Raw genomic sequence first — 27,378 nt, 5'->3', positions numbered from 1 at the left:
TTTACTGTTTTTCTTTAAAATTATTTTAGAAACAACTTTAAAACATTTCAGTTGCTCTTTTGACATTTCACTGATCAATATTTCTCTGAAGGTACTGACTTTCTCTAGGATGCAGAGAGACTAGTAGAAATTACACAAAAATTTCTACTGAATGAATTTCTCCACCTTCTTGGTGATTGTACACCTGCTTTCCTTATAAGGAGAACAAGGAAGTAAAATCATGTTGAAGTTGCTCTTAAGCACAGCTTTTCTTCTTTACCTGTCCAGGTAGCCTCTGTTTTCATTTGTCTTAATGAAAACTTTTTTATTTACATCTCAAGTTTCTTTTCAAAGCAGTGTAAGTAGTATTCAACATTTTACACTTCGAGGAAAAAAAGACTTTAACGATGTTCAGCTTTGGTCTTGTAACGCTGAAGGTAATTCATTTTTTAATCTGTTTGCACAGCGAGAACTGAAACGAATGGGGATTGAACTGCTTTGCCTGTTCTTTCTATTTCTAGGAAGGCACGATCACGTACAAGGTAAGACCTGAGCTCTCCGATATATTGCTTTCGTGGTATGCTTGACAAACCTGTCATTTGGTTCAGAAACGCGATCTGAAGTCATTTTTTATTTAACCGGTTTGATTGCTTTCTTGCCATTGAGTGAACACTTTAACAAATTACAGGCAGACGCGGGACTGTTCCACAGTATATGCTCTAGGCTAAAGTAAATAAATACAAAGGTTGCATGGGCACTTTAATGAGGAGAATTAAACAGCATTACTACACAATAGGACTTCTTAATACATTTGTGACAACTATTTTGTTAACTGTACTAGCTGGTTTGTTTTTTTTTTAATACAACAAGAGTAATGACCTTGAGAGAGAACAGGGATTTATTTAAAAACTAAAACTATAGTACATTTAAGAGAGGAATATTTTTAAATAGGTGCAAATATTTTTTTTAAAATTAAAGTGGATAATAATGAATGAGGACAGTAAATGATGATTTTATATTTGTGAACATTGGAATATTTCCTATTTTAAGAATAAAGAGAATGATCATTTTGGGATAATAAGACATACATATTTTCAATGTGGTTGATGTCAAATATAAACTTTATCAATTGGTAACATTTTGAGGACTGATCTTTGAAGACAGAAATAAACTTGGCTATTGCTTCGTTCAAGTACTTTAAGAGCCATAAGCCTGGAAAGTGAAGTGACTGAGAGGGTGCTGAATCCCTGTGTTTTGCTGGGTTTAAACACAGGTGGCTGTGCCATGGGAGGTGCAGAGACCTGCGGAGACTGTTTGCTCATTGGACCTCAGTGTGCCTGGTGCTCTCAGGAGGTAAAACAAATGACCTCAACGTGATTGTAAAAGCCTCAGTTACACTTACATTAATGCCATCAATGATGTTCTGACTGTGTCCTGCTCTCTGTGGGGTTAGAGGAATCAGAGAAACCTAGGAGGGAAAATGTGAGCATTAGTAGATGGATCAAAGTAGTCATTGCTGTGATTACTTTCAAAAGCAATTTGCAGAGGGAGTGAATGTCAAATTCTTCAGAAAAATATTTAACTCGGGGTCCGTTATTTCACCTGATTCCTCCCCTTATATTAAAGCCAATTCTAACTGTTCACCGGTCAAATGCCATCAGAGGTCATGGAGATGGTATTTTCTAATGTTAAAAATATATTTGACTTCAGTACCATAATTGTAGTCCACCTGTGAATCGGGATCCATTCTGAAACATTGCGAGATTCTAAGAGAAGTGTTCTAGGTTTGGGTTAAACTTTACTATTCAGACATTACCCAGTTCTTTTAAACATTACATTTTCATGAGCTTGGTGACTGTACCACAATGACCAAGCCCCAAAATAGCATTCCTTCTCTGTTCAAATGGAAAAGTATGTGGAGGTAGTACAAGGACTAGGGGATGTATTATAAGCCAGCCTGAGTCAATGCCTCCTGTGACACTAGAGAGCAACCTATAAATGATTCTTGATAAAAACAACAAAAAAAATCTGCTTAGCTTTTTCTGGATTTAGAACACTGCGCTACTGAATCTCATAAAGAGAATCTAAACACAAATCAAAACATACTAACGCCAAGTTCAGCAAGGACTGGTAGCATGCTCAAGGGGAACCAACCTGGACCCCTCACTCAGACCAGGCTAGAACTGTTCAACTCGCCTCCCAGGCTGAATGTAAACCCGTGGAGGAGGGCTTCAGGGACCCCAGAGTGAAAACCAAGCTCATGCCCCCTACCTCTTGACTGATGAGGCACAAACAAAAGTGCAGTGCGAGGGAATTATGCTTTTTCTTTTCTTCTTTGTATTAAGTTTATTGGGGTGATATTTGTTAGTAGAATTATATAGGTTTCAGGGGTACAATTCTATAATACATCATGTGTCTATTGTATTGTGAATCAAGTTTTCTTCCATCACCATATCCCCTTTTGACCCTCTCCTACCTTCTCCCATTCCCCTTGCCTTCTGGTTATCACCATACTGTTGTCTGTGTCTGTGAGCTGTGTGTGCATGTGTGTGCATGTGTGTGTGTGTTTTGCTTAATTCCTTTACCTTTTACACCCAGCCCCCGGGATTATGCCTTTTTGAGCTCGTGTATGAAGAGTAGGTTTGAGAATATACAAAGAAGGGAAAACCCACATTTTTTTTACATTGACTCCCTGAAAAAGACAATATTAGTTTCCTACCAGAGACGTAAAACAACAAATCAGTCTAACAAACTGTTCACTCTGGAATTTTTATTTCAATGCATCTTTTAGCACTCATTTAAGAGAGCTTCTTAAGTTACTACTGATAGCTTTACCTGGGGATGATACTTGGTAGTCAGTTATTGTCAAATTTTAAGGCCAGATTATTCTAAAAGATTACTCTAATGGTAGCAGTTATATCAGCTGAGGCAGTTGGAACAAAAAGTAAATTAGGCTTCTTCTTAGAACATATAGAAGAATAGCTTCTATGATTAATACCAGCTCTAGTCTTTTGGCAAAGATAGTAATTATAGGTGGTAGCAGTGACATGTTGAGAAGGGTTGCGAGGCCTTGTCCAGCCACTGTTTACCTTGGATACATCACAGAAAGTTAGTTTGCTACCCGTAGCCTGGTGCCTCAAATATGCACAGGCTTGACTGATATAGAACGAATTACAGTCTCAAAAATCAATTTCAGAAGGAAAGTTTCCTAGCTGGTGAAACAGCAAGAGTGGCTTAGAATTCTAAGGAATGAGAACAACAATATGAGCATTGGTTTGCCTCTTTCCAAGCATAAGAGTCAATGGGCCTCAAGTTTGACTGCTTAGAGCCTCACAAGTTCTTTCCAGGTAAGACAAGTATTTATCCTTCCACTCCTTCTGCCTTTTTGCTGGGAATCCCTGGCCACATGTCTTCCTGGAAACACTCATCTCACTGCCTCCTGCTACTCGGCTGAATCAGAGCTACTGGGAAATTCCCGAGTCTTATACACAAAAGCACTCTATTCTCTCTCATTTCATTTCCCCACTTCCAAATCTTGGGAAAAGTTCTAAAAGATCTTAAATTGAATACTTTAAGACACTGAGTTTAAAGTCCCCAAGAGGTTAACTTTAATGAAGTACTACTGTAACGTAAGGGTGATGCATCCATGTATTAAACCAGGACAGAGAGCTAGATAAAGCAATGTAGGAATCCACAGAAAAAGGTCACTGGATTTGGCATTAGACACACTGAGAACTTGGACAATCCTAGGATTCCACAAACCTCCAGGTCATCTGTGAATTTATCACAAATGATATTTACTGCATTATCTGACTCATCTATCTCACGATTCTGGACATAGCAAAGGAAATTTGAAAAATAAGCATTTTATACAACCAAAACAAATTATTAGGTAAATTCACTTGAATATAATAAAAAGAAGAATGCAATTTTACTCTGAATTTTAGTGGCAAAATTCTCTGGTTATTCTGCTATAACTTAATTTTAGACATACAATCAATAGCAGGGATATGACATTCTGAGTATGGCAAGATGCCTAACTAGTAAAGCAAGCAAAATAAAATTGTATCTTACAAAAATACAGATTTGTCTTTTTCTTTTTACTGTTTTTCTTTTTTAGAATTTTACCCAGCTACCTGGAGTTGGTGAAAGGTGTGATACTCAAGCAAATCTTCTAGCTAAAGGATGTCAAGTAAACTTCATCGAAAACCCTGTCTCCCAAGTAGAAATACTTACAAATAAGCCTCTCAGTGTAGGCAGACAGAAAAATAGTTCCAACATTGTTCAGATTGCACCTCAAAGCTTGATTCTTAAATTGAGACCAGGTATGTTATGATTGACATGAGCATTAGATCATGTAAAAATATCTAAGATCACATGGTAATATCACTGTTCTGCTCAGATACCTTGTACCACATATTACAATACCATTGTTTATTATTTCCTTTTCCCATTCTTAAGGAAATAGAGAACTGCTTTTCTTTATTCATATTGGTCACTTGTACTCCAAATGTGTCACTAAAAAAAGCCTTATCTAATAGGAGCATTTGAATTGCTCAAATGTTGTTAAGGTTTCCCTCACATTTCTTCAAGAGTTGTAACGTAGCTTTAAACTCCTTTTCATTTTGCTCTCCTTTTCTAAAAATACAAAAAAAATCAGCTTATCTCCCATCTAAATGGATGCTAGTCCTCCCAAGGAGATATAAAATATCCTAACTCTCACCTCCTTCAGTAGCTCTAAACACACTGCTGAAAGATTAGCATGGGCTCATTCATTTATAAACTTTGCCACTTCGTTTATGAAATCTTTAGTATCTTCAGTAACTTCTTATTGAAATGAAATAGGCAGCTAGCCTAGTGATTGGCTAGTCACAAACATGTCTCAATGCATATTTATGGGCTCGCTTTTCTTGCTTGGTATTTGCAGGTGGTGAACAGACTGTGCAAGTGCAAGTCCGCCAGACGGAGGATTACCCAGTGGACTTGTATTACCTCATGGACCTCTCGGCCTCCATGGATGATGACCTCAACACAATCAAAGAGCTGGGTTCCCTGCTTTCCAAGGAGATGTCTAAATTAACTAGCAACTTTAGACTGGGCTTTGGCTCCTTTGTGGAAAAACCCGTCTCCCCTTTTGTGAAAACAACGCCAGAAGAAATCGCCAACCCTTGCAGGTAAGTAAATGATTCTCTGGAATCTTTGAACACTGATTTACTGTAGAGATAGCCCCCGCTCTGAGCTGCACTTGGCAGGAGCTTGCTAACTCCCTGGCATTTCCCTCCTGTCTGGTTAGATCTCAGCAGCTCTCTCAGTTGCCTGGGTTGTTCAGAACCAAGGGAAAGTCATCTTAATACATGGTTCTAGCCTTGGGTCCTTGCAGCATCTGTCTCTCTGTGTAGGTCAAAATATGGCAAATTTGGCTCTGTGTTCTGCAGACAAGGGGACTAAGTCTTTCACTATGGGTTCCACTCACCTATGCCCATCCCCAGCCCATTTGAGACCATCTATTCTAAATGATCACCACTTTCTGTGGCCATTTGACAGTAAACCACATGTTCTCAGAGTCTCCACTATAATGACTTCTACCAAAATAGCATGTTTTGCAGCTTCCTCTGACATGCTTTGGGAAATGTGGATTTCTCTTTCTGCTTGGAGAAGGCCTTTGTAGCCTTCACTGCTACCTAATTCAGTACAAAATTGGGTGGTGACTCCATTATAATATGCTGTAACCAGCAATTAAAATAATGTATTATGCAGGTGGTGATGGTTGAAGGTGAACTGCTTTGTGATGGTTTACCTATAGGGTCAATGACATGTTCCAAATAAAATTATTTCATACCCTTCTAATGAAAAATAACTATCATTTGGTTAGTGCCAGGCCATATGCTGAAGGTTTTACATAAATGACACCCTTCAGTCTTCATAATAACAGCAAGTCAAAGCAGATTCTCTTATCCCTATTCGGAGGAAGTAACAGAGGCTCTGAGAGTTTAGGAATTTCCCCAAGGCAACATGACTAATCAGGGATTTGTACTAAGATCTGGGTTGCTCCAAAACCAAGCCTTTTACTGCCATAAATATGGCATATATGAAATAATTTTCCAAGCCTCCATTGACTTTTAATACTTGTATGCACCCAGGCATCCATCTCTGTAAAAGACAAACAAGATTAATAATATCACTTTAAGACATTTCAGTGTGATTTCCAACTAGAATCTGACATAACCCAAAATAATTTGACCATGAAAGGAATTCATTACTGATTGTAACTCTTGGGAGTTGTGTTTGCATTCAAGTATCAGAGATGGTGTTTGTCCCCACTTCCTTTTTTGACATATAATTAACATATACTACAATGCATACATCAAAAATGTTCAGTTTGATGAGGTTTGACAATGGAATACACCAATATAATCATTACCTAAAACATGATATAGAACATTTTCATCAATTCAGAAACTTCCCTTAGGCCTTATTACAATCAGTTCTAGTTCACCAGAGGCAACCACTTTTTGGTTCCTGTAATTTAGATAGGTTTTTCCTATTTTGGGATTTTTTATAAATAAAGTAATGAAGTATAGCCTTCTGTGTTTGCCTTCTTTTGCTCAAAATAATGTTTTTGAGATTCATCCATGATTTTGTGTTTCTCAGTAGTTTGATCCTTTTTGTTTTAAGTAGTAGTCCATTATATGGATTTACTGTACTTTGCTTATTCATTCTTCCATTAATGGACATTATTTTGGATTGTTACCTATTATTTTGGCTATCATGAAAGATGCTGTTATGATCACTTGCATATAATTCTTTGTGTGGATAGATGGAATTTTTCTTTTTCTTAGGTAGATAACCAGAATTGGAATTGCTAAATGGTATAAGTATAGTTTTAATTTTTTAAGAAACTATCAAATTATTTTCCAAAGTGGATGTGCATTTCCATCAGCAATGTTATTCAAAAATCCTTGCTAATACTTGGTGTAGTCAGTCTCCTTAATTTTAGCCATTCAAATAAGTGTGTACCTCATTGTAGCTTAAATTGCATTTCCTTAATGACAAATAATGTTGAGCATCTTTTCATGTCTTTATTTGCCAATCTTATATCTTATTTTGTGAGGTATTATTTCAAATATTTTGCCCACTTTAAAAAATTAGATTGTCTTCTTAACATTCTACTGTATATGTTCTTTATACATTCTGGATAAAAGTTCTTTATCAAAGTTCTTTATCTGTTTTGAAAATATTTTCACTCAGTCTATGGATTGTATTTTTATTTTTCTAGCAATGCCTGTGGTCACGCAAAAGTTTTTAGTTTGGATAAAGTACAATTTATCAATCTTTTATGTAATGGTTAGTTCTTTGTTTTCATACAATAAATACCTTTATTTTTAAATCATCACTGAAGTTCAAAAGATCATGAAAGCATGAAAATCATGAAGTTTGTGCAAAGAGAGCTGGTTTTACTTTAACTTCCTTGGATGCTTAAGTTAATCCTCTCAGGAATGATATAAGAGAATCTAATGACACCAGTTATTTTCTTGAGATGTACAACTAGTTACCGGCCTGCTTAGTTCCTTTTTTGTCCTAAGAAATTTTTGTGAACCCCAATGTCACAAAGATGCTTGCTATGTTTTCTTTTTTTTTTTAATATATTTTATTGATTTTTTACAGAGAGGAAGGGAGAGGGATAGAGAGAGTCAGAAACATCGATGAGAGAGAAACATCGATCAGCTGCCTCCTGCACACCCCCCACTGGGGATGTGCCTGCAACCAAGGTACATGCCCTTGACCGGAATCGAACCTGGGACCCTTGAGTCCGCAGGCTGACGCTCTATCCACTGAGCCAAACCGGTCAGGGCGCTATGTTTTCTTTTAGAAGCTTTTCCATTGAAGCTCTTGCAGTTATGACTATGACCTCAAAATATGTGCTTTTATTTGAATGAGGAAAAAGGCCTATGTTTCCATGCAAATATCTAGAACTATTTGTTACGCAAGATTTTCCTTTCCCCATTGAATGATCTTGATGCCTTTGAAAAAGGGCAATAGACTGAGTATGTGTGAGTCTAATTCTGGGAACTCTATTCTGTTCCATTGATCCTTTGAATACAGTCATGTAACCCTAATGCTTTATAAATCTTTATTACTGTAGCTTTATAAAAAGTCTGGAAATCTGGAGTGCAAGTCCAACTTTGTTGTTCTTTTGTTTTGGCTATTCTACATCTTTTGCATTTCCATAGTAACTTTAGAATCAGCTTGCCAATTCCTTAAAAAAAATATGCTGAGATTTTGATTAGAATTGCATTGAAACCACAGGCCAATTTGGGCAGAATGTACATCTTAAAAATATTGACTATTCCAATCATTGCACATGACATATATTTCCATTCATTTAGATCTTGTCTCATTTCTCTCAGCAATGTTTTGTCATTTTCAGGATAAAATCCTATGCATCCTTTGTCTGGTTTATTGCTATGGACTTTTGAATGCTGTTGTTAAAGTTATTTTTTAAATTTCATTTTCTAATTGTTTGTTGATAACATATACAAATGCAATTGATTTTGCATATTCACTTTGTATCTTGCAACCTTGATATATTTTCTTATTAGTTCTAGTCTGATTTTTTGTAGATTCCTTAGGATTTTCTATGTACATAATCAAGTCATCTGTGAATAACAACTTCTTTCTCTTCAATATTTATTCCTCTTCTTTCTTTTGCTTGCCTTTCATGCTGGCTAGGATCTCTTGTACAATTTTAAGTAGAAATGGATAGAAGCTGCCCTTCATCTTGCTTGTGATCTTCACCTTTAAGTATGCTGTTACTTATGGTTGTTTTTGTTGTTGTTGTTACTGTTTTTGATTCCCTTTATCAGATCAGGAAAGTTTCCTTCTATTTCTTGTTTGGTAATATTTTTTTAAAGTTACAAATGAATATTGATTTTATTTCCTCAATTTAAAGAGTTTTGCCAGAAAATTTAAGAACTCCTTACACTTGTGTATCCTTGGCCAGGACTTAGTTACATAGCCACAGCTAGCTGCAAAGGAAGCACATTGCTACCCCAAATAGAATCAGAATTTTGTTAGTAGACAAGAAAAAAAGAATGGATTCTGAGTGACATCTATCAATTCCTGCAACACTGAACAGATATCTATAGAGATATAATGATTTGTATCCTCAAAAATGCTGTATAATAAATAAGTTATGATTATCATTATAAATTGTTTGATTCACTTGTAAAGGGAAAAAGCTTGGTGCTATGAGCCTCCTAACTCTTTAATATAAAGGCATTTCTAATGCTGTTGGCCTTTTTAGAAAAAAAAAATCAGAATATTGCACCAGTCTAAAATTTCTATATATTATGTCTTTCTCCTTCAACAAGCTTCAGTAGAAAGTCTAGTAAAACAATTCTATCTAGCATTACAAAGTGCTCCCTCTGCCCCAGGGGTTTGTTTAAAATCATTTTTTATGTCACAGGTCAGATCAGATGTGGTAACATAAAGTACAAAAATGACCATAGGGCCCCAACCGGTGTGGCTCAGTGGTTGAGCGTTGACCCATGAACCAGGAGGTCACAGTTCAATTTCCAGTCAGGGCACATGCCCAGGTTGCTGACTCGATCCCCAGAAGGGGATGTGGAGGAGGCAACCAATCAATTATTCTCTTTCATCATTAATGTTTCTCTCTCTCTCTCTCTCCCTCTCCCTTTCTCTCCCTGAAATTAATTTTTAAAAAATTTAATAACAATAGGGAACAGTAGGTATGGAATGTTATCAGGAAAAAATTAAAATTAACAAACTTGAATGGCTCAGCTAAGCTGACAGCCCAGTATCTTGAATTAACAAGATCCTGTTCTTAATCAGGCTTCTAGAGAAGGAAAGCAGTATGGCATTTTATAGCTTTGATTGCATTTCATTCATGCATTCATTTATTCATTCATCCATTCAACAAAAACTTACTGAGCTCCAACTATGTGCCAAGTATTGTGCTAGGCATGGGATCCCTGGGAAAAAAGATCTGGGCCCCATCCTCCAGAAGCTGAAACCCTTCGGGGAGCAGGCACATGGTATGGTGTGGTTAAGAGCATGGGCTTTGGAGTCAGCCTGGAATAAGTCCAGATTCGTCTACTCACTCCCAATGTCCCCGTGAGTGAATCATTTCACCTCTCAAAGCTTTAGTTTGGAATAACAGCTGATCACACAGAGTGGTTTTAAGGATTGGTGGAGGTAATGAAGGGAAGCATTTAGTACTGGGCTTGGGCTTGAAGCTCTAAATAAATGGCAGCTACTATCAATAATAGAGTATTATATATTAGATCTCTTGAAAGGTCAATATTTTTCTATTTTCTAAACTGCTTATTTTATTCTTGTTGGCAAAATTACCATTAGTTAAACTTATATATAAAGTTCTTTTTTTGCTGCAACATTATATTTTTTTTCCTTTTCCATTACATCCTTAATGCTCCCAATTTCTTTGCCCAGATACCTCCCCCCATACATATACACACCAAGAACTCAAACACTAAACACAAAAGTCAATCCTTTGATCAAGCCAAACCTTGTAATTATGGAATAAAAATGTTATTTAGTAGAAAGGCAATAAGACGTAAGAGGAAAGAGCATGGAGTTTTTCAGACCTGGGTTTAAATTATAACCTTGGACAAAATCTTACTCTCTTTGAACTCGCTCTCTTCACCTTTAAATGGAAATAATAATATTCACCTTTTCGGGCAATCGTGAGAATTGAATGAGCTCAGAACATGACAAACATTCAAAAGTGCTAATTTTCTTCCTCTCATCAACACTTAGTATCTTTAATAATTTTAATCTAATGGTTCTCAAACTTAGATCTCAGGACTCTCTTACACTCTTAAAAATTAAGACCTCCCTCGAGAGCTTTAGACTGTGTAGGTTATATCTATCAATATCCAGCACGTTAGAAAACAAATATTAAAAAATCATTAGTTATTAATTTATTTGATAATTACAATAAGAAATGCACTGTATATTACTATAACACATCTTTTTAAAAAACTGTTTTTTCTAAGACAAAAAGATTAGCCTTGTTTTTACATTTTTAAAAATCTCTTAACATCTGGTTTAATAAAAGACAATTGGATTCTTATACCTGCTTCTGCATTTGATCTGTTGAGATACTTTGTTTTGCTTAAATTCCATGAGGAAAGTCAAACATCACATATATAGTTAGAAAAGAGAGACACATTTAACAGCTTTTTCTCATGACTGTGGGTATTCTTCTTTGATACTACATTCAAACTAAACAAAAGATAAAAGTTAGTTTCAATATGGAATCTGAAACAATGTCAATGAACTTTTCATATTCTGTCATGTTAAAAGCCATTGGTCTGTCTTGCACTTTGAATGGCTTTTACTAATGTGTGTGATTTTGTAATAAAATGCTTTGATCCTTTGAAAACCATTGCTTCACTGAGTTAGGCAGATCTTCCCAACTTCATGATACAATGTCAAAAGTATCCCATTTGTTAATATCATCATCAAGATCATCAGATATTTCTTAATACATTGGGTAGCTATTAATCTCATAGGTGGCAGATGAAAGTTTTCCAAAATTCTAATTTTCAAACTACCTCAAATTTTATCTGTGGCAACAAATACCAACGGTTGTTTTCCTTGAAGTAACACCTCACTTTTCTCATTTTTAAGAACATGTCTGCCAAATATCTAAGTTGGATTAATAGTGTGTCAAGCATCTTTCAGGTGAAGATAGTATTCCGTATCTATAAAAAAAGGGGGCCAGTTTAGCTCAAACAATCACAAAAGTGCTTTTCTACTATCAACATTTACTTTGGTGAGCAGCAGAAATGCTGTATGCGTATTTCTGTCTTGGTCATACAGAGAAAGAAATGTTTAAACATGCTTTCAAGGGTGTAGACTTAATAAAATTAGTAACTTTTACTGCCCCATCAAGGACAATCAAGTAAAAACTTGCATTTTAAAAGTTATTCTAGTAAATGCTTGCTGGTGAAAATGTAAGAACAACTACACAGCTTGGTGCCTTTATCTGTGCTGAGGCACCAGCAGTTCTGCTCACTGTTGCTTTTGCATCATCACTGCGAATGTCAACACAATGAAAAAGGCACATAACATTTTTTGTTATTGTGAAAGAGTTTGACCTTACACTCTGAAAGATCTTAGGGATGTCAGAGGGTCTGTGCACCACACTTGTAAAACTTGTTTTAATCTAATCTGTAATGCTTTTTGGAGTGTTCAAAGGATCACACATTATTTAATTACTGAAAAGTTTCTGAAATAAATTATCAGTAATAAAGATGGTCAAATAAACTATGATACATCTCATAACCATTAAAATTTATGTTTTCATTTTCTTGTTTACACTTTTACATAAAACCCAAATTTTCTTTAATGAACATACATTATTATTTTAATCAGGAGAAAATATATGATTCTAGAGATATCATTAGCCAAATGTAGACTCTGTGTGAAGTGATTTATGTAAGAAATGACACTAATGTTTAGGAAGCACTTATTCGGAAAAGCTCATTGTGCTGTGTATTTCACGCATTTTATTTCATTCAAGCCTCACCATTATTCTATTAGGACCATAGATGCTATCTGTGGTCAACTCTTCAGAATTTCAATGACAGCTCATGCAAAATATTAAAAATAAGAGTTTAAGATTGCCTCTGAGAGCTAAAGTTAATATAATGAATCAGAAAGAAAATATGAAAAGTTCCCTGGAAGTGACAGACTGGCATCTGGGCCCACCAGGCCAGGTATCCTGTCATAGCTGAAAGAATGAACAGAATTGGTAGGTTAGGGGAGGGCGAAGAAACAGGGATCACAGATGTAAGTATGGGCCACATTCAATCCAAGGGCCTTAGCCAAGGCACTTACAATTTCTAGTGTCATTGGCTTTCCTAGGTTCCCAAACTTTTATTAGCCGACCACAGATGGGGTGACCAGGAGCATCCATTCTGGAGATGGTTGCATTGGGACGTCTCAAACTGTACCAGTCAGTGCTGGGGTCCTCCAATTCCCCTTGTTCTGAATCCTGAGGACACATCAGATTATGACCTGCTTTCTGTGAAAGTCTACTGATAGTAAGAAAATGACTACCCTTGCAGACAGCAGCATTCTGGTCCCAGTAGAACTCCATTACTCTGTATGAATGAATCCATAGTCATTCTGATTTGTACATACAATTGATTCTCATTATTCACAAGAGTCTTGTTGTGTAGTCTCCTGGAACACTGAATTAGCAAATGTTAAACCATTGGTCCTAGAAGAGACACAAGGTTAGGTTCCTGTGAGCCTCTGGTCATGTTTTCGGCAACTGATCAATATATAATTTTGTTTACTGTGTATAACACCCTATCTATACTAATAAAAGGGTAATATGCTAATTAGAGCAGATGTCTTCCAGACATCCTTCCAGACAAAGCCAAAGTGGCTGCCTGAGGCTCAGGCAAGCCACAGATGGCGGCTGCCACTGCCAGGGCCAGCCCGAGGCTCAGGCAACCCACAGTGGCTGTGAGGGCTGAGGCTCAGGCAGCTGCAGTGACCAGCATTGGCAGCAGCAGATTTGTGATGGCGCATCGCCTTCCCCTGATCAGCCTGTTCACTTACCGCAGAGGGAGGCCAGAGGTAGCAGCAGCAAGGGGGTGATGGGTGTGGTGCCTTCCCCTAATCTGCCGTCTGGTCGCCTCCCGCAGAGGGAGGCCAGACTGTGGCTTAGGACATCCCCTGAGGGCTCCCGGACTGTGAGAGGGGGCAGGCCAGGCTGAGGGACCCCCTCCTTCAGTGCACAAATTTTCATGCACCAGGCCTCTAGTTTAATAGATATTACTGATTCATTAACATTGAATTCACAGCCAACAACTGCTATAACTCATGCTAGAGCAAAGCATATCTAATACACTTACGTTCTCCATAAGGCACGTCACACCCTTGTGCACTTAGGAACACTAGAGAGCCCTTCAGCACCACATTTGAGGGCCCTTCTAAACAGCAAAATCACCAATGAAAAGCACAAGAATGCAAAAGACATGGCACCAAATAGACCATGGAAAGGACACCTGTTTATGGCATGAAAGCTAAAGCAAGAAGACAAAGTCTTGTTTGACCTCAGTTGGGAACATGTGTACCAGGTGATTCAATTATTTGGCCACTCTGTGCATTCACATGAATGACTGAGAAAGTACTGAGAGTATTGATTTGGGAGTTACAAAGAAATTTTAGCAAGTAGGTGAGTTTGCAGATATGGAATTATGAATGATGAGGATTGGCTGTATACCTCAGACAGATGAACTTGGTGAACAGGAGCCTGACCCTACAAGATGTACTAGCTCTATCTGTGTTGACAAGATAGGCTTCTGAACCTGCAAAGCTGCTCTTATAAGAGTCAACCAGCTCTCCCCAGACAGCACACCACAACCTCACTGGGAGCTATACCTTTTGTCTCTACTACACCAGTGTTTCTCAAGCTTTAGAATAACACAGATTTCTGAGCCCACCCCTAACATATCTAACTCAGTAGGTCAGGAATAGTACCACAGATTTTACACTTATGACAGGTGATAATCATGCTACTGGTCCAGGGGCCTCACTTTAAGAATGTTTGCTCTGTACTATTATCTCCATTCTATAAATGAAAACCTACAACTCAGACTGCTGAGTAACTTGCCCCAGGTCTTATGCACAGTTACTAACTGGCTTTCTGAATAAGATGTGGCTGAATTTATGATTAGCTTTTTCTGTTCTACTGTAATATTTTGGGGCAGATATCCTAACATGACATTTTCCCATATGTAAACTGTATTAAGTGGTGGTTTTATTTCTAGGTTGGTCCAGAACAGTCTGTTCGGTCATAGTAGAGTTGGGATCTAGAACCAAGAGCCCTGCTCTGGTTTTTGGGACATTGGCAGCAGGGCTGGGAGTGCAGGAGGGAGTAGAGGAGGAAGAAGAAAGGTTTAACTCTCAGCCCTGCTACAGGGTGATTCATACCTGTCATTGAGTATGAGTCACCCTGTAGTAAGGCTGAGAATTGAGAGGCAATAGGAGATAATGATTACACACACACACACACACACACACAGGAGTGGAGAGTTTAATCACCTGATTACCTATTATCTGAGCTTGAGCCAGTGTAAGGTACAGTGATCTCTAAGTGTTAGATAATATGGTTAATTTGGAAGGGGTGGGTGGGAAATGATAACAACAACCTTAGCAGAGAGACTCATAGCCAAGTTATAGTCAGGCTCTTCAGAAAAATTCATTATCATGTAAGAAAATGTTGCCAGACTATTAGGTCTATAACTTGTGTGTTATCTCATATTTCATCAAGAATCTTTTCACATTTTGCTTTTGTAGTAGTATTCCATACTTCTGCTTACCTACTTTTGGATTCAAGCACATTTTGCCATTGACAAATGATGCTGAAAAATTCAATGAAATTGTGAAGAATCAGAAAATTTCTGCTAATATTGACACACCTGAGGGTGGATTTGATGCAATTATGCAAGCTGCTGTGTGTAAGGTATGAGGGAAAGTGTGTTTTACTCTGATAATACAAATTTCATCTCTTATTAACACATCTGCTTTGAAACGCTTGGCTAACTTAATCTTTACTTTAATTGCCATATTTCTACATTTGATATTTTTATTAAAACAGAATCTCTGTAAAATCTTTAATTCAATCATGTTACAATGGGACAGTTTTATGCCTAATATTTTGGTATCCTAATAAAATTATAGATGTCTTGGGGAAATTTTACTATAAGTCATGTGTGATTAATTTTCAAAAATTTAAATCAGATTAATTAGTTTTTTAGTTAATCATGGTAAAAAATCAAAGGTAGAAGTCATTTAAAAAGTAAAGATGACCTGAATCAGTATAAATCTCTACATATGAATAGGTATCTATTGTTTTGAAGTAACAAAATAAGCATTCAAAACCACACGGTCTCTACAACAGTGCAGGAACATCACTTGTCCTTGACAGTCAGCAACATATCCATAGGAATCATTCCCCTGTCTTCAGGTGACAGCTCTTTGTGGAAAATATCAGGAAATGGACAGGCTGAAGCTCCTAGAAGGTGGGAGAATTAGGGAATTAGGGAAGAAAGGAAAGGAGAAGGAGAAGGAGAAGGAGAAGGAGAAGGAGAAGGAGAAGGAGAAGGAGAAGGAGAAGGAGAAGGAGAAGGAGAAGGAGAAGGAGAAGGAGAAGGAGAAGGAGAAGGAGAAGGAGAAGGAGAAGGAGAAGGAGAAGGAGAAGGAGAAGGAGAAGGAGAAGGAGAAGGAGAAGGAGAAGGAGAAGGAGAAGGAGAAGGAGAAGGAGAAGGAGAAGGAGAAGGAGAAGGAGAAGGAGAAGGAGAAGGAGAAGGAGAAGGAGAAGGAGAAGGAGAAGGAGAAGGAGAAGGAGAAGGAGAAGGAGAAGGAGAAGGAGAAGGAGAAGGAGAAGGAGAAGGAGGGATGGTGCAGCCAGGATGAGCTTTTGCCCAATTAGTTCCAGGACTACTGTTAACTGAAGGGGAGAGCTCTGCTAAGAAACAGCCAATAGACCATTTTAACTGGCAGTACCTTGAGGCAATACTTTGATAAGCAATTCTAATCCTTCTATTATGTTTATAATTTTTGGACGATACAGTAGAGACATATGTGCTTAAATGTTGGGTGACAGTTGAATAAAACAGGCTTACTCAGGTTCCATTTTGTGCTGCATTCCGCCTAGTTTGGCTTCATCTTGGATTTGGGATAATCTGTGACCTTCCTCCCCTTATTTTTCTGGTACATTGAAAATGGACAGTAAAAATAACCATGTAAAAGTTGGGATCAACTGAATATTGATTGTAGTGGAACTATTTTTTTCTGAAGCATAGATCATCTGAAAATGCTAGAAAGAAACAAACATCACAAAAATTTTGTGTTTTTAATACATTAATATTATCAACTCATAATAGATGAAAACAGCTAAAATAGACCAGCAATACAATTTTTATATTCTGAATGTGTCCAATCATAATTGATTCACTCTCGATAAATGCTTGCCTCTATCCAATGCAATCCAAATGTTTCTCTCTCAATGCAGGAAAAAATCGGCTGGCGGAATGACTCCCTCCATCTTCTGGTCTTTGTGAGCGACGCCGATTCTCATTTTGGAATGGACAGCAAATTGGCAGGCATCGTCATTCCTAACGATGGGCTCTGTCACCTGGACAGCAAGAATGAATACTCCATGTCAACTGTCTTGGTGTGTAATCTGCACTCTACACTGTTTTCAGGGATATTAGAAAGCAAATGAAGCAATAATGGCTGTAGGACATAGGATAACCCACACTTGGTGCACACAGTACATTTCCTGATTTGAGATGAATAGATTTCCCTGTCTCAATCCTCACCACCCACAGGGGTTCCCACAGGAGTACAGGTGGGTGGTGGGATTATGTGAGAAGTTTGGATCTGCTATATCCCAGATGACTCCAGAACCTCCCAATTTTTCAAAGAGCCAGAGGCCAGCAACACAGTCAGTTCATTCTGTTCCCAACCACAGCCCCAGAAAGGGGGGCTCAGACCAAAACAGTCATCCCCTAGGAGTTACTGTGAATGATGGGCCCAGTGCATGCTCCTTAAATAAGGCCATGCTTTCCCAGACCAGGGCTCTATGGGAACAATTAGTCAAGTACTGCTTGCTCGGTGCGTATTCACATTTGGCGTATTTTTTGTCATTTAAAAAATGCTGGTGACATGCAAGGAAAAAAAATACTTGACTTTTGTAAAACAAAGTAAAATTTTCAGAGTTCCTTCAATGTACATTATCTCATTCAATTCTCACCAGAGTCCTATGTATGTAACTGCTTTCTTTGAACAGACCATAAAGCTGCCATGTGTGTGCGTATGCTATTCCCTCTGTCTCGAATGCTCTTCCATCTTAGGCTGCTGAGAAACTTAATTATTCTTAAAACCCAGATTGATCATGGCTGCTCCAGGGGGCCCTTTTTTACCTCTGCTGGGCCAGGTAGTGATCGCCTCTCCCTTGCTCCCATACCTAGATGTCTTCTTGCCCATCACTATGTGGAAATGTGTTTGCTCATGTCTGTCTCTGTTTATTTAATGTGTGCTCCTCAGGGCCAGGAGTGCCTGGAACGCAGTGGGTGCTGACTAAGAAATAGAATTGAATTATGAAGCAACAACCTGAGAAAGTTATATTATCCCCACTTACTAGTAATATCTGGAAAAATATGCTACAGAGAATTTAAGTGACTTCTTAAAATGACAATGCTGTAGACCTGTATGGAGTAGAGAGAAAGAGAAAGAGAAAAAAGTTAAAGATAAAGATGAAGATGAAGAGAAAGAGAAAGAATGAGAAAGAGAAAGAATGAGAATGAGAAAGAGAAAGAGAATGACAAAGAGAAAGAGAAAGGGGAAGAGAAAGAGAGAGAGAAAGAGAGAGAGAGAAAGAGAAAGAGAAAGAATGAGAAAGAGAAAGAATGAGAAAGAGAAAGAAAAAGAGGAAGAATTCTAATTTCAGATTGAAAAACACTATTCTCCAAAAAAAGAATTCAGTGAGATAATGCATATAAATGCTTAATACGGTGCTGCCAATTAATTTTTAAAAATCTAATGGTTCACAAATATCTGCTACCATTTCTTGCCTAAATTTCTAAACTTCAACATGAATATTTTCTCCTAATTTTTGATCAATAGTATTCCCCACACTTATATGTTCTTTAATCATATAAACTGCCTTTCCATATTACAAGGTCAATGAGGGCAGCCACATTTTGTCTTTTAGCCAACAAGGAGCAAGAAATTGTGAGAGTGAGTCCGCTCCTCCCCACACCCCATTTTTGCAATTATTGAAATCTCCCTAATAGAATCTTGGAAAAAGTAGGACCATAGAAGCAAACATTACCTGTTGCTTAATATGACCTTCTCATCTAATAAATATTCAATTAATTCTTGCTGAGTTTCTACAAATGCACAGAAGCCATGAACTATTTCTGTGTCTGCCTGTAACATAGCTCCCTGCACCCTTTGAGCACTTCCTATGCACACAACACTGGGCCAGGCTCCAGGAGCCATAAAGTAATAAGACATGGTCCCTGGCTTTGAGGAACTTACAAGATAATTGTGTGGGAACTAAGCCAATTGATGTGGATCAAATGGAAAATCATGTTTGCACACCCAGGAGGGGCTACATGGTATGATTCTGACTACACATGCACAGAATTTGAAAGGTTTGAGAACACGTGGAGATAAGGAGGGGTCATCACTGAAGAAATTCATGCTTCAGGGTTTGGGCAGTTGAACAGCCAAGGAGACTGAAAATGTCAGACCCAGGAAGATTTATATTATCTGGATTTTATCAATATCTACTAATAAAAATCCAAATGGTGTGGAAAGCATGTATTACACAGCCAGATTTGCCGTGGGGTCATTTACCTAAAGTGCTGAGGACATGTGAACACACCACACCAGTATACAGTGTCTCTCCACTTTGGCTGACTTCAGAACCATCGACAAATTCTTAATTTAATTGTTTGCAGACTACTCTTTCACGTGCATTTCCTCTTTCTCCATGATCCACATTTGGATTCATATACTGTAAGAGGCAACTGTGCTGTGTGTTCTTCAGCCTTGGAAAATAGTGGCCATCTTCAGATCTGATAACAAACAGCTTCTTTACTTTTTAAAGTATCCTATCACTTGGGAATGATGTGCAATGTGTTTTCAACTGTCCTGTAAAAATATAGCAGGGTCCCCTAAAACTAATTAGTGGCATCAAAAGGCAATAAGACCAAACCCAGGAACTGGTATAGGAATGTCTCAAATCTGACAGACGTGGGAGTTGTTGTGTGCCATTCCTCAGCCTCAGCCCACTTCATGCGATTGCAGGGCCAGTTTCAGAGCTATAAGAGCCACCTAGTCCCGACCTTCATAGACTAACTACCTCTCTCCCCTCTAACATTCCCTCTAACTGGAGACTGCTGGCAAGTGGTTCTTAGAAGAGAAAATGTGAAAATATGGCCTACTCCTCATTGTTAAATACATTTCAAATGATCTCCCTTAGAAGTAACAGACCATAAATACACCATAGTCACTGACAGGCACTGATTTAGGAATTCACTGGATTTACAAGATTTAGGAAATGATTATTAAACAAATTAACTAAATAATGCTAATTGTGTATTTGTTTACTTAGAGTGACAGATACAATAATGCCTACGAGCATTGAAATGTCAAACTCATTAAGATACCTGAAAGAAACGGTCTTTTCTTTATTTTGCATGTTTTTCTTAGGATGATACTTAAAATCTATATATTAATTTTAGGAATATCCAACAATTGGACAACTCATTGACAAACTGGTGCAAAATAACGTGTTACTGATCTTTGCCGTAACCCAAGAACAAGTACATTTATATGAGGTAAGCAAACAACGCAGGAGATTCTTTCAGGGGCACTATTCAACATGAAACTTTAACATCAACCCTATGAATTGAACACAGGGGATGCCATTAGAAAGTCATTAACACATGCCAACTAAACTGGACACTTGGCAAAGTGGACTCAGTTACTGTTTGCAATTTAAATTATAAATACGGCAGTGCAGAGAGGAGTGGGGGACAGAGCTATGGTGAAACAAGGAAGAAAGAGTCGTGGAAATGAAAAATGTAAGTGAAAGAGAGGACCAATAAGCATGGGACCACCTACCTAATGAAAAATTAGTCTGTCTTTCCTTGAACTACTTCACCTGATAAGGAAGGAATCAACAGAAAGCAGAGAAAATTATGAGAATGGGAGGAGAATTGACTTTAAATTCTCTGAGATTTGCAAATTAGACACATAAAAATATATGTAAGTAGAGACACAATTCAAGCTTTTGAGGAGTGAAAGTTGAAAGAAAAAGTTGTTAAATTGGGCCAAAATGTTATTTCCCCCTTAAAGCAGCTGGTCTGCAGTTCAAGTTTTGGGATGGAAGCACCACCCACATACAGACAGAGAATGGTTTCATTAGATGAAATAATGTTTGGAAACCAATGCATAAACTATAAAATGCTTGTGCAAAATCAAAAGATTTCTGTGGTGTCTTTTCAGCCTAAGGAGAACAATGTGCCAACATGTTATGAAATGGGAGACTAGCAAATGATCTATTCCTAATGAGCAATGCCACAGGGAAGTAGTGAGTCTGCAGCCTGGGCCCTGGAAAATGCAGAGGAAATAGGTGTACATTAAATTGTTTCTGACTTCTATGCGGAAGCTTCAAACACGCCTAAATTCAGAGTCTGATCTCCCATTCTGTTTGAAAGGGCCTCTTAACAAGCTTGGTGACTTAACAGGGCTCAGGAAACTCTGAGATTATTTCACAGAGGCTTTGATTAAATGCCACTCACTGCTAAGGACCGCGCAGCCCATGAACTTGCATCAGGTTCTGTAGAAAGGGTTCAGGAGGAGATTCTATCTTGCATTTTTAATGAGAGGAGGATATTGTACTCCAGGTGAGATTGCCTTCTGCTGAAAACCAAGGAAGTCCCCTGCAATCAAGCTGCATACCCAATGCCTTTGTTCTCAGAGACCACGTGGGTTCACCTGATCTGGGCATTTTCTTAGGGCTCTTTAGTATGTGATACTTGTTGCCAATGGTTTTAAGTAGTAGAGCTGCAATACACAAATACAATAGTGAGTCTATTCTGCCTTTGATCCTTAAGGCTAGCATGAGAGGACCCTGGGGGTCTCAACACCTCCTCCACACCAGGGCTCCTGTTTAGAAGTGAGAGGAGGGGTTGCAAAAAAAAAAAGAACTTTTCTTAAAAGGAGAGTCAGGGAAACACGACTGATGATCATGAACATGAACACCCATAACTCATGTTGGTAATAGTCTTTAAAACTCACAATTCATTTATACAGCTCCTCAAAACTGCTATTAAAAAGACAGAGGAAGGTGGAAAATAATTATATGGCAAAACAGAACCTGTCGGGTTTAAGCTAGTTGCATCCTCCGTCCTCCCGTTGCAAAGAAAATGATCATTTCCATGGAAAACACCAGATTAGAGCCTGCCTCTAATGTAACAGCAGGACATTTATTTTGACTGCCTGCTAATGTCATTATGAGACGAATTTATGTTCTGTCAGGATCTGTGGTCTTTACCATCCAGGTTCTGCTAAATTCAAAGGGACATTTTCAGGGAGCCATGCAGGGGACCAGGTCAGCAGTCCACTCTGTGACTCCAGTCCTTTCGTGATTTTATTTTAATTTTATTGGACTCGCCATTCCATTTGCATCAGTGGGGCAGGCGGCAGCCTGGTCTGAAGATAATGACAGCATCATTGCACTTCCCTGAAGGCTTCACACAGCATGAAAATGCTGATGTCTTGTTTTATTGATAATGAAAACTGAAAATAGACCAATAATGGCCTGTGTTGCTTTTCTATTTAAATCTCTTAGATTTAAATGTGTACAGGAAACCCTGTGCAACCTTGATGTTTGGATAGCTGTAATAGAAGGAACATAACTACCAAAGAATAACTGAAAAATAAAACCAGCGCTAGGATTAATAAAGCCACTAAGTGGTTGAATCTAATGGAAATTCCAGAGGACAGATTGCTTGCCCCAGTGCTGTGTTAAGCATAATTATGTGATACACCCCTGGCAGGGGATGGGCCAGGTTCAATGACATCCTGTCTTGCAGCAAATAAGACTTACGTTGCCCATTCATAGGATGCAGGGAAAAACGACTATTTTTTCGGTAATTTTGGTAAGATGCTTTGGACTGCCCAGGTGTGTAGTGTTGCTGCACTTTGTGGTAACAGCGATGAACAAACAATGGAAAGGAGGGAGTAAGCAGTTTCACCTCAGTTCAATATGACTGCAATGTGCACCCCCAGACTCCAGCAAACAGATGATTTTGAACAAACTGATTATTATGAATAGTTTCCTCTTTGTCCAATTACAGGGTTCAAAAGATAATGATAGATAATAGACTGAGCAGTAGGTAGTATATTATATTCTAGTGCTAAATACCATTTTGATGCAGGGTTTAATTATCCAAGCTTAAAAAAAAATGTCTTAACCTCCTCTGTTGTTTTCAAATGTTTACTATTAATTTACATTAGGATAGTATCAGGCTACTAAACCCCAACTATCTAATTTTATCAGTCTTTCCTTTCTAGTGAAATACTGAGTTAAAAAGCAATTAAATCGGTGTTCTGTACTACATTGTAAAATCATATTATTAATCACCTGGCATTATTTTCAAGGTTTTAAAATAGCCTATATCTTTCAAAATGTCTACATCTGCCTGGAAAGTGTGAGTGTTGTGAAGTTAATAACAATAATTATTATATGACCTGGTATTTATGATGCAATGTTGAAACACAGCACCTGGGAAGTAAACAAGATGTATTGGCAATAGACACATCCAGTTTAGTCAGTAACACCTATGATCACTAATTGACGTCCCCATGGTTATCAGGACAGAGTGATGTGTCTAAAGCATGGGGACAGGGGACCCAAGCAGGTTTTTATACCACCGCAGGACCCTTCTCTCTGGAGGAAAAAAGCCCTCGATTATTAGCTCTTTAAGGAGAAAGCTGAGTCTTGCTCAACTCTCTGTTTAGGCCAATTCTCCATATACAGTAGATTCTCAGTATTTGTTGAGTGAATTCTTTAAAAATTGCAATGCAAGCACCTTATCTTTTCCCAAATGGAGTGAAAGTTTCTAAATAAGAACTTGGAGTGTTGGGTGACAAATACCTGTCACGGTTGAGGGAGCCCACGTACAGGAGCAGTGGGGGTGCCTGACCCTTGCTACTGCCATCCCTGCAGCCTGGGTTACCCCATCGCCCTCCCCTTCCACTTTGACCCAGAGGCACCAGAGAGGAAAGAAGTACTTTGCCATCAGTCTTAGTACCAAACTGTTGGAAAAGCTCCAGAGCCTCCTTACAAGGCCATGAAAGGAAACCCCTGAGCAATTGCCCTCTTGACGGTCGTCATATCCAAAAAAAAAGCATGAAGAGTAGCCACAATATGCTCTGAGCCTGATGTTCTCTTGTAGCTTGTGAAATGTATCGACCATATATGAGTCTCAATTTTTCAGGAATCAATAACCCAGTTTTTATATCACCCCTTCTTTCTTCTTTTTGTTTATCTTTTGAGCTTTTCACGGTAGCAAGAGAGTTGAAAAGTGAAAGAGAAATTAGGAAGGAAGGTAAAACAAAAATTGGATCCTTTTGCTATTTGTTAGCTGTTTTGTTATTGTTTTGTTTTAGAATATTCACTGTTGGGAAAGATCAAAACAATTTTGATGGGATGAAAATCCCTTTATTTCTGGCCTCAGTTTTTACAAAACACACACACACACACACACACACACAACCTCCAGCTTTAATAGTCAGTGACTCAGCCTGGAGGGTGGGAATCATGAAGGATTCCAATGATCTTTGCTCAGATAAAATATATTTAGCTGTGAGATAGCTAATTTTCGAACATGATCTAGAAAGTTGTTCTTTATCCTATCAATCCCATCCTATAATTGGGGATTCCAAATTTATAGGCTTTTAGAAAAAATAAAATCATCTAAGAATATAGAGAAAATGTGTGGATTATGAGAAATATCCATGGAGTTAATATTTTTTTTAATTCAGGTGTAATGAAAAGGATTCTGATTTCTCTCTCTAATTGAGGTTCTGGGAACAAAGGCTGAGGAGAGCCAGCTGCCTACACTTTCATCATTAATAAAACCTCTCTTGGAGAGGGAGGATTCAGAAATAAAACTCATCCTCAGATTATCAAGGCAAAGTTGTTAGAAATATTTTCTAGTCTGATTAATACATCGCAATCATGAAAGTCATCAGTTGCTATCTCATAGAGTCCATATAGTACTTTTCTTCTAAAGAACTCAAAGGCTTGTAATCCAGACGATAAACAAAACAAAAAAGATACAGATTTAAAGTAGGGTCTTCATGAGATGCCTATTAAGCCAACCCATGTAGAACTATTACATGGGATTGCATCAATACAAGCCCTAACATATTTCAAGATTTACACAACACCCAGAATGTCTAGCATATGATTTAAAACCAAGACATTATTGATTGCATTCATTCATTTATTCATCCATTCATCAAACATTTCATGAGCTCCTCCAAAGAACCAGGGTGTCTGGCTATAAAGGAGAATGAGACACAGTGCCTGCCTCAGTAAGTCTCATAGAGCATGAGCAGACTTGTAGGTCAATCAATTGTCTAAAGAATAAGATAAGGGCATTTCAGAAGTTGCGTTCTGGAAAGAGACCCCAAGGCAGAGCGTTTGCTGAGGAGCCAGAGCTTTCATATCTGTCAATATTTTTACTCTTTTCTATTTGTTAGAAGGGGCTGCAAATTAATTGGCAATCATAAGCTACCCTTGATGCTATCAGTACCAAAGTGTTGGATTAAGCCCTTCACTCTATAGCGGTGGAAACCGAGGGCCGGAGATAAAATGCAACTATGATTATGAGAATAATGGGGAAGGTTTGCTGAGGGCTCATTAGGTAGCAGCCTGGGGTTAAGTATTTCAACTCATTTTATCATCTAATCTCCATTTTATGACAAAAGAACTCAAAATAACAAAGCAGGTTGCATAAGAGAACCAGGATTTGAACCTAGGCAGTTGGAGTCCACAGCTTCAACCACTGAGTTAAAGGGCAATTGAACGTGGATTGATGTTGTGAAAGAACTTGCTAATTTATAGCCACTAGACTACCAGCCTTTTATAGTAACTGACTTCGAAAGTCACTGAGCAGTGAAAGCCTAAGGGTAGAGCAGAGCTGCCTGACAGATGAACTGATAGGTGAGATTCTTATAAATGGCAGAATCCTTCAAGGCCAGTAAACACTAGGGTCCTTTGATGTTGCTGCTAATTTAGCCAGTTTTAAATGTGTGGATTTGAAAAAAGAGAGACATTTGGATTCCGCCTTATGGGTTATTTAAGTTCTGAGTGGTATGAGCAGGCTAGGAAACATGATTTCATTGGTCAACCATTTACAACAGCTATTATCTATGGTAATCACTATCTATTGTTTCAACCTAAGGGGGTTTGGAGGGAGGGAAGGCCTGACAAAGGATATAGGTTTATTATGATACAGTTTAAGCACACAGAATAATAGAGTAATGTAATGAACATCCATATGCCTACTATGCAGATTTCTTAAATCTCAACATTTTGCCTCCATATTTGCTTCAGATTTTTTTAAAGAAATAAAACATTTCAGATGCAGTTGCCTGCTGTATAACTGCCCAGTTCTGTCCAACCCCACCCCCTCTTTCCTCCCATAGAAATAAGTTCAGTATCCTGAACTCAAGTGTTTAGAATTTTGTACTATTAAAACTATATGTACATCCATAAATAATTGCATAGTTTTGGCTTATGAGTTTAATTTCATATTATTTCTACAATTTGTTTTTTGACTCAATGTTATATTTCAGGGTTTTCTTTAATTATGGTAAAACTAGAGGCCCAGTGCATGAAAATTCATGCACTGGAGGGGGGGGTCCCTCAGCCCGGCTTGCCCCCTCTCACAGTCCGGGAGCCCTCAGGGGATGTCTTACTGATGGCTTAGGCCCACGGGGGGTGGGCCTAAGCTGCAGTCTGGCCTCCCTGCGGCAGGCGACCGGGCTGATCAAGGGAAGGCACCGCCCCCATCATCCCACTGCTGCTGCCACTGCCAGCCATGGCAGCTGTGAGGCCTGAGCCCCGGGCCTTGCAGCTGCTAGGGCTCACGGCTGCCTGAGCCCCAGGCCTTGCAGCCGCCAGGGCTCACGACTGCTTGAGCCCCAGGCCTCACAGCCGCAGGGGCTCACGGCTGCAGGGGCTCACAGCTGCCTAAGCCCTGGGCCTCGCAGCCGCTGGGGCTCTGGCTGCCTGAGCCCATGGCTACTGTGAGCTCAGGGCTGCTGTGAGCCCCAGGCCTCACAGCTGCTGTGGCTTTGTCCGGATGGACATCCGGATGGACGTCCAGAAGACATCTGCCCTAATTAGCATATTACCCTTTTATTAGTATAGATATACATAACAAAATTTACCATTTTAATCATGTTTAAGAATACAGTTTTGTGGCATTAATTGCATTCACTTTGTTGTACTCCCTGTTATGTTTTTGAGGCTTATCCATGGAGACATGCATAGCTTTCAGTTACTCTATTCCAGGGCCATGCATATTCCATTAAGTGTATTTACTGCAATGTGTTCATCCTACAACTGAGAGCATTGGATCTCTTCCACTTGTGCAGCATTACAAATGTTGCAGCCATGCATACATTTTCTCCATTGAGGAGCCATTGCTAGAAGTGAAGTCCCAGGTCACAGGGGAGTGGCATCCTCAGCTCACCTGGGTGTGTCCAAGGGGCTCTCCAAAGGTTGTATCAGTTACT

The 27,378-nt window shown here is 38.6% G+C and overlaps 1 protein-coding gene across 2 annotated transcripts in view; it reads left to right on the top strand.

Moving 5' to 3' along the window:
- The first annotated feature begins 220 nt into the window (after positions 1–220).
- ITGB6 (integrin, beta 6) overlaps positions 221–27,378 on the top strand; it is a 73,815-nt gene continuing 46,657 nt past the window's right edge. The window contains exons 1-8 of one of the 2 annotated variants that reach the window (XM_005859357.2): positions 221–337; positions 446–521; positions 1,253–1,332; positions 4,100–4,304; positions 4,907–5,153; positions 15,340–15,505; positions 17,057–17,218; positions 20,301–20,396. In XM_005859357.2, the coding sequence (XP_005859419.1) occupies positions 293–337; positions 446–521; positions 1,253–1,332; positions 4,100–4,304; positions 4,907–5,153; positions 15,340–15,505; positions 17,057–17,218; positions 20,301–20,396 (1,077 nt within the window). In that variant the 5' untranslated portion in view covers positions 221–292. The remainder of the gene's footprint in view (positions 338–445; positions 522–1,252; positions 1,333–4,099; positions 4,305–4,906; positions 5,154–15,339; positions 15,506–17,056; positions 17,219–20,300; positions 20,397–27,378) is intronic. The other variant, XM_005859356.2, reaches the window with a different exon arrangement.

Source organism: Myotis brandtii, unplaced genomic scaffold, assembly GCF_000412655.1.
Source record: "Myotis brandtii unplaced genomic scaffold, ASM41265v1 scaffold125, whole genome shotgun sequence".
In the NCBI taxonomy this organism is placed as follows: Eukaryota; Metazoa; Chordata; class Mammalia; order Chiroptera; family Vespertilionidae; genus Myotis; species Myotis brandtii.
The sequence above is the reverse complement of the archived record's forward strand: the minus strand, read 5'-3'. Positions and strand labels throughout refer to the sequence as shown.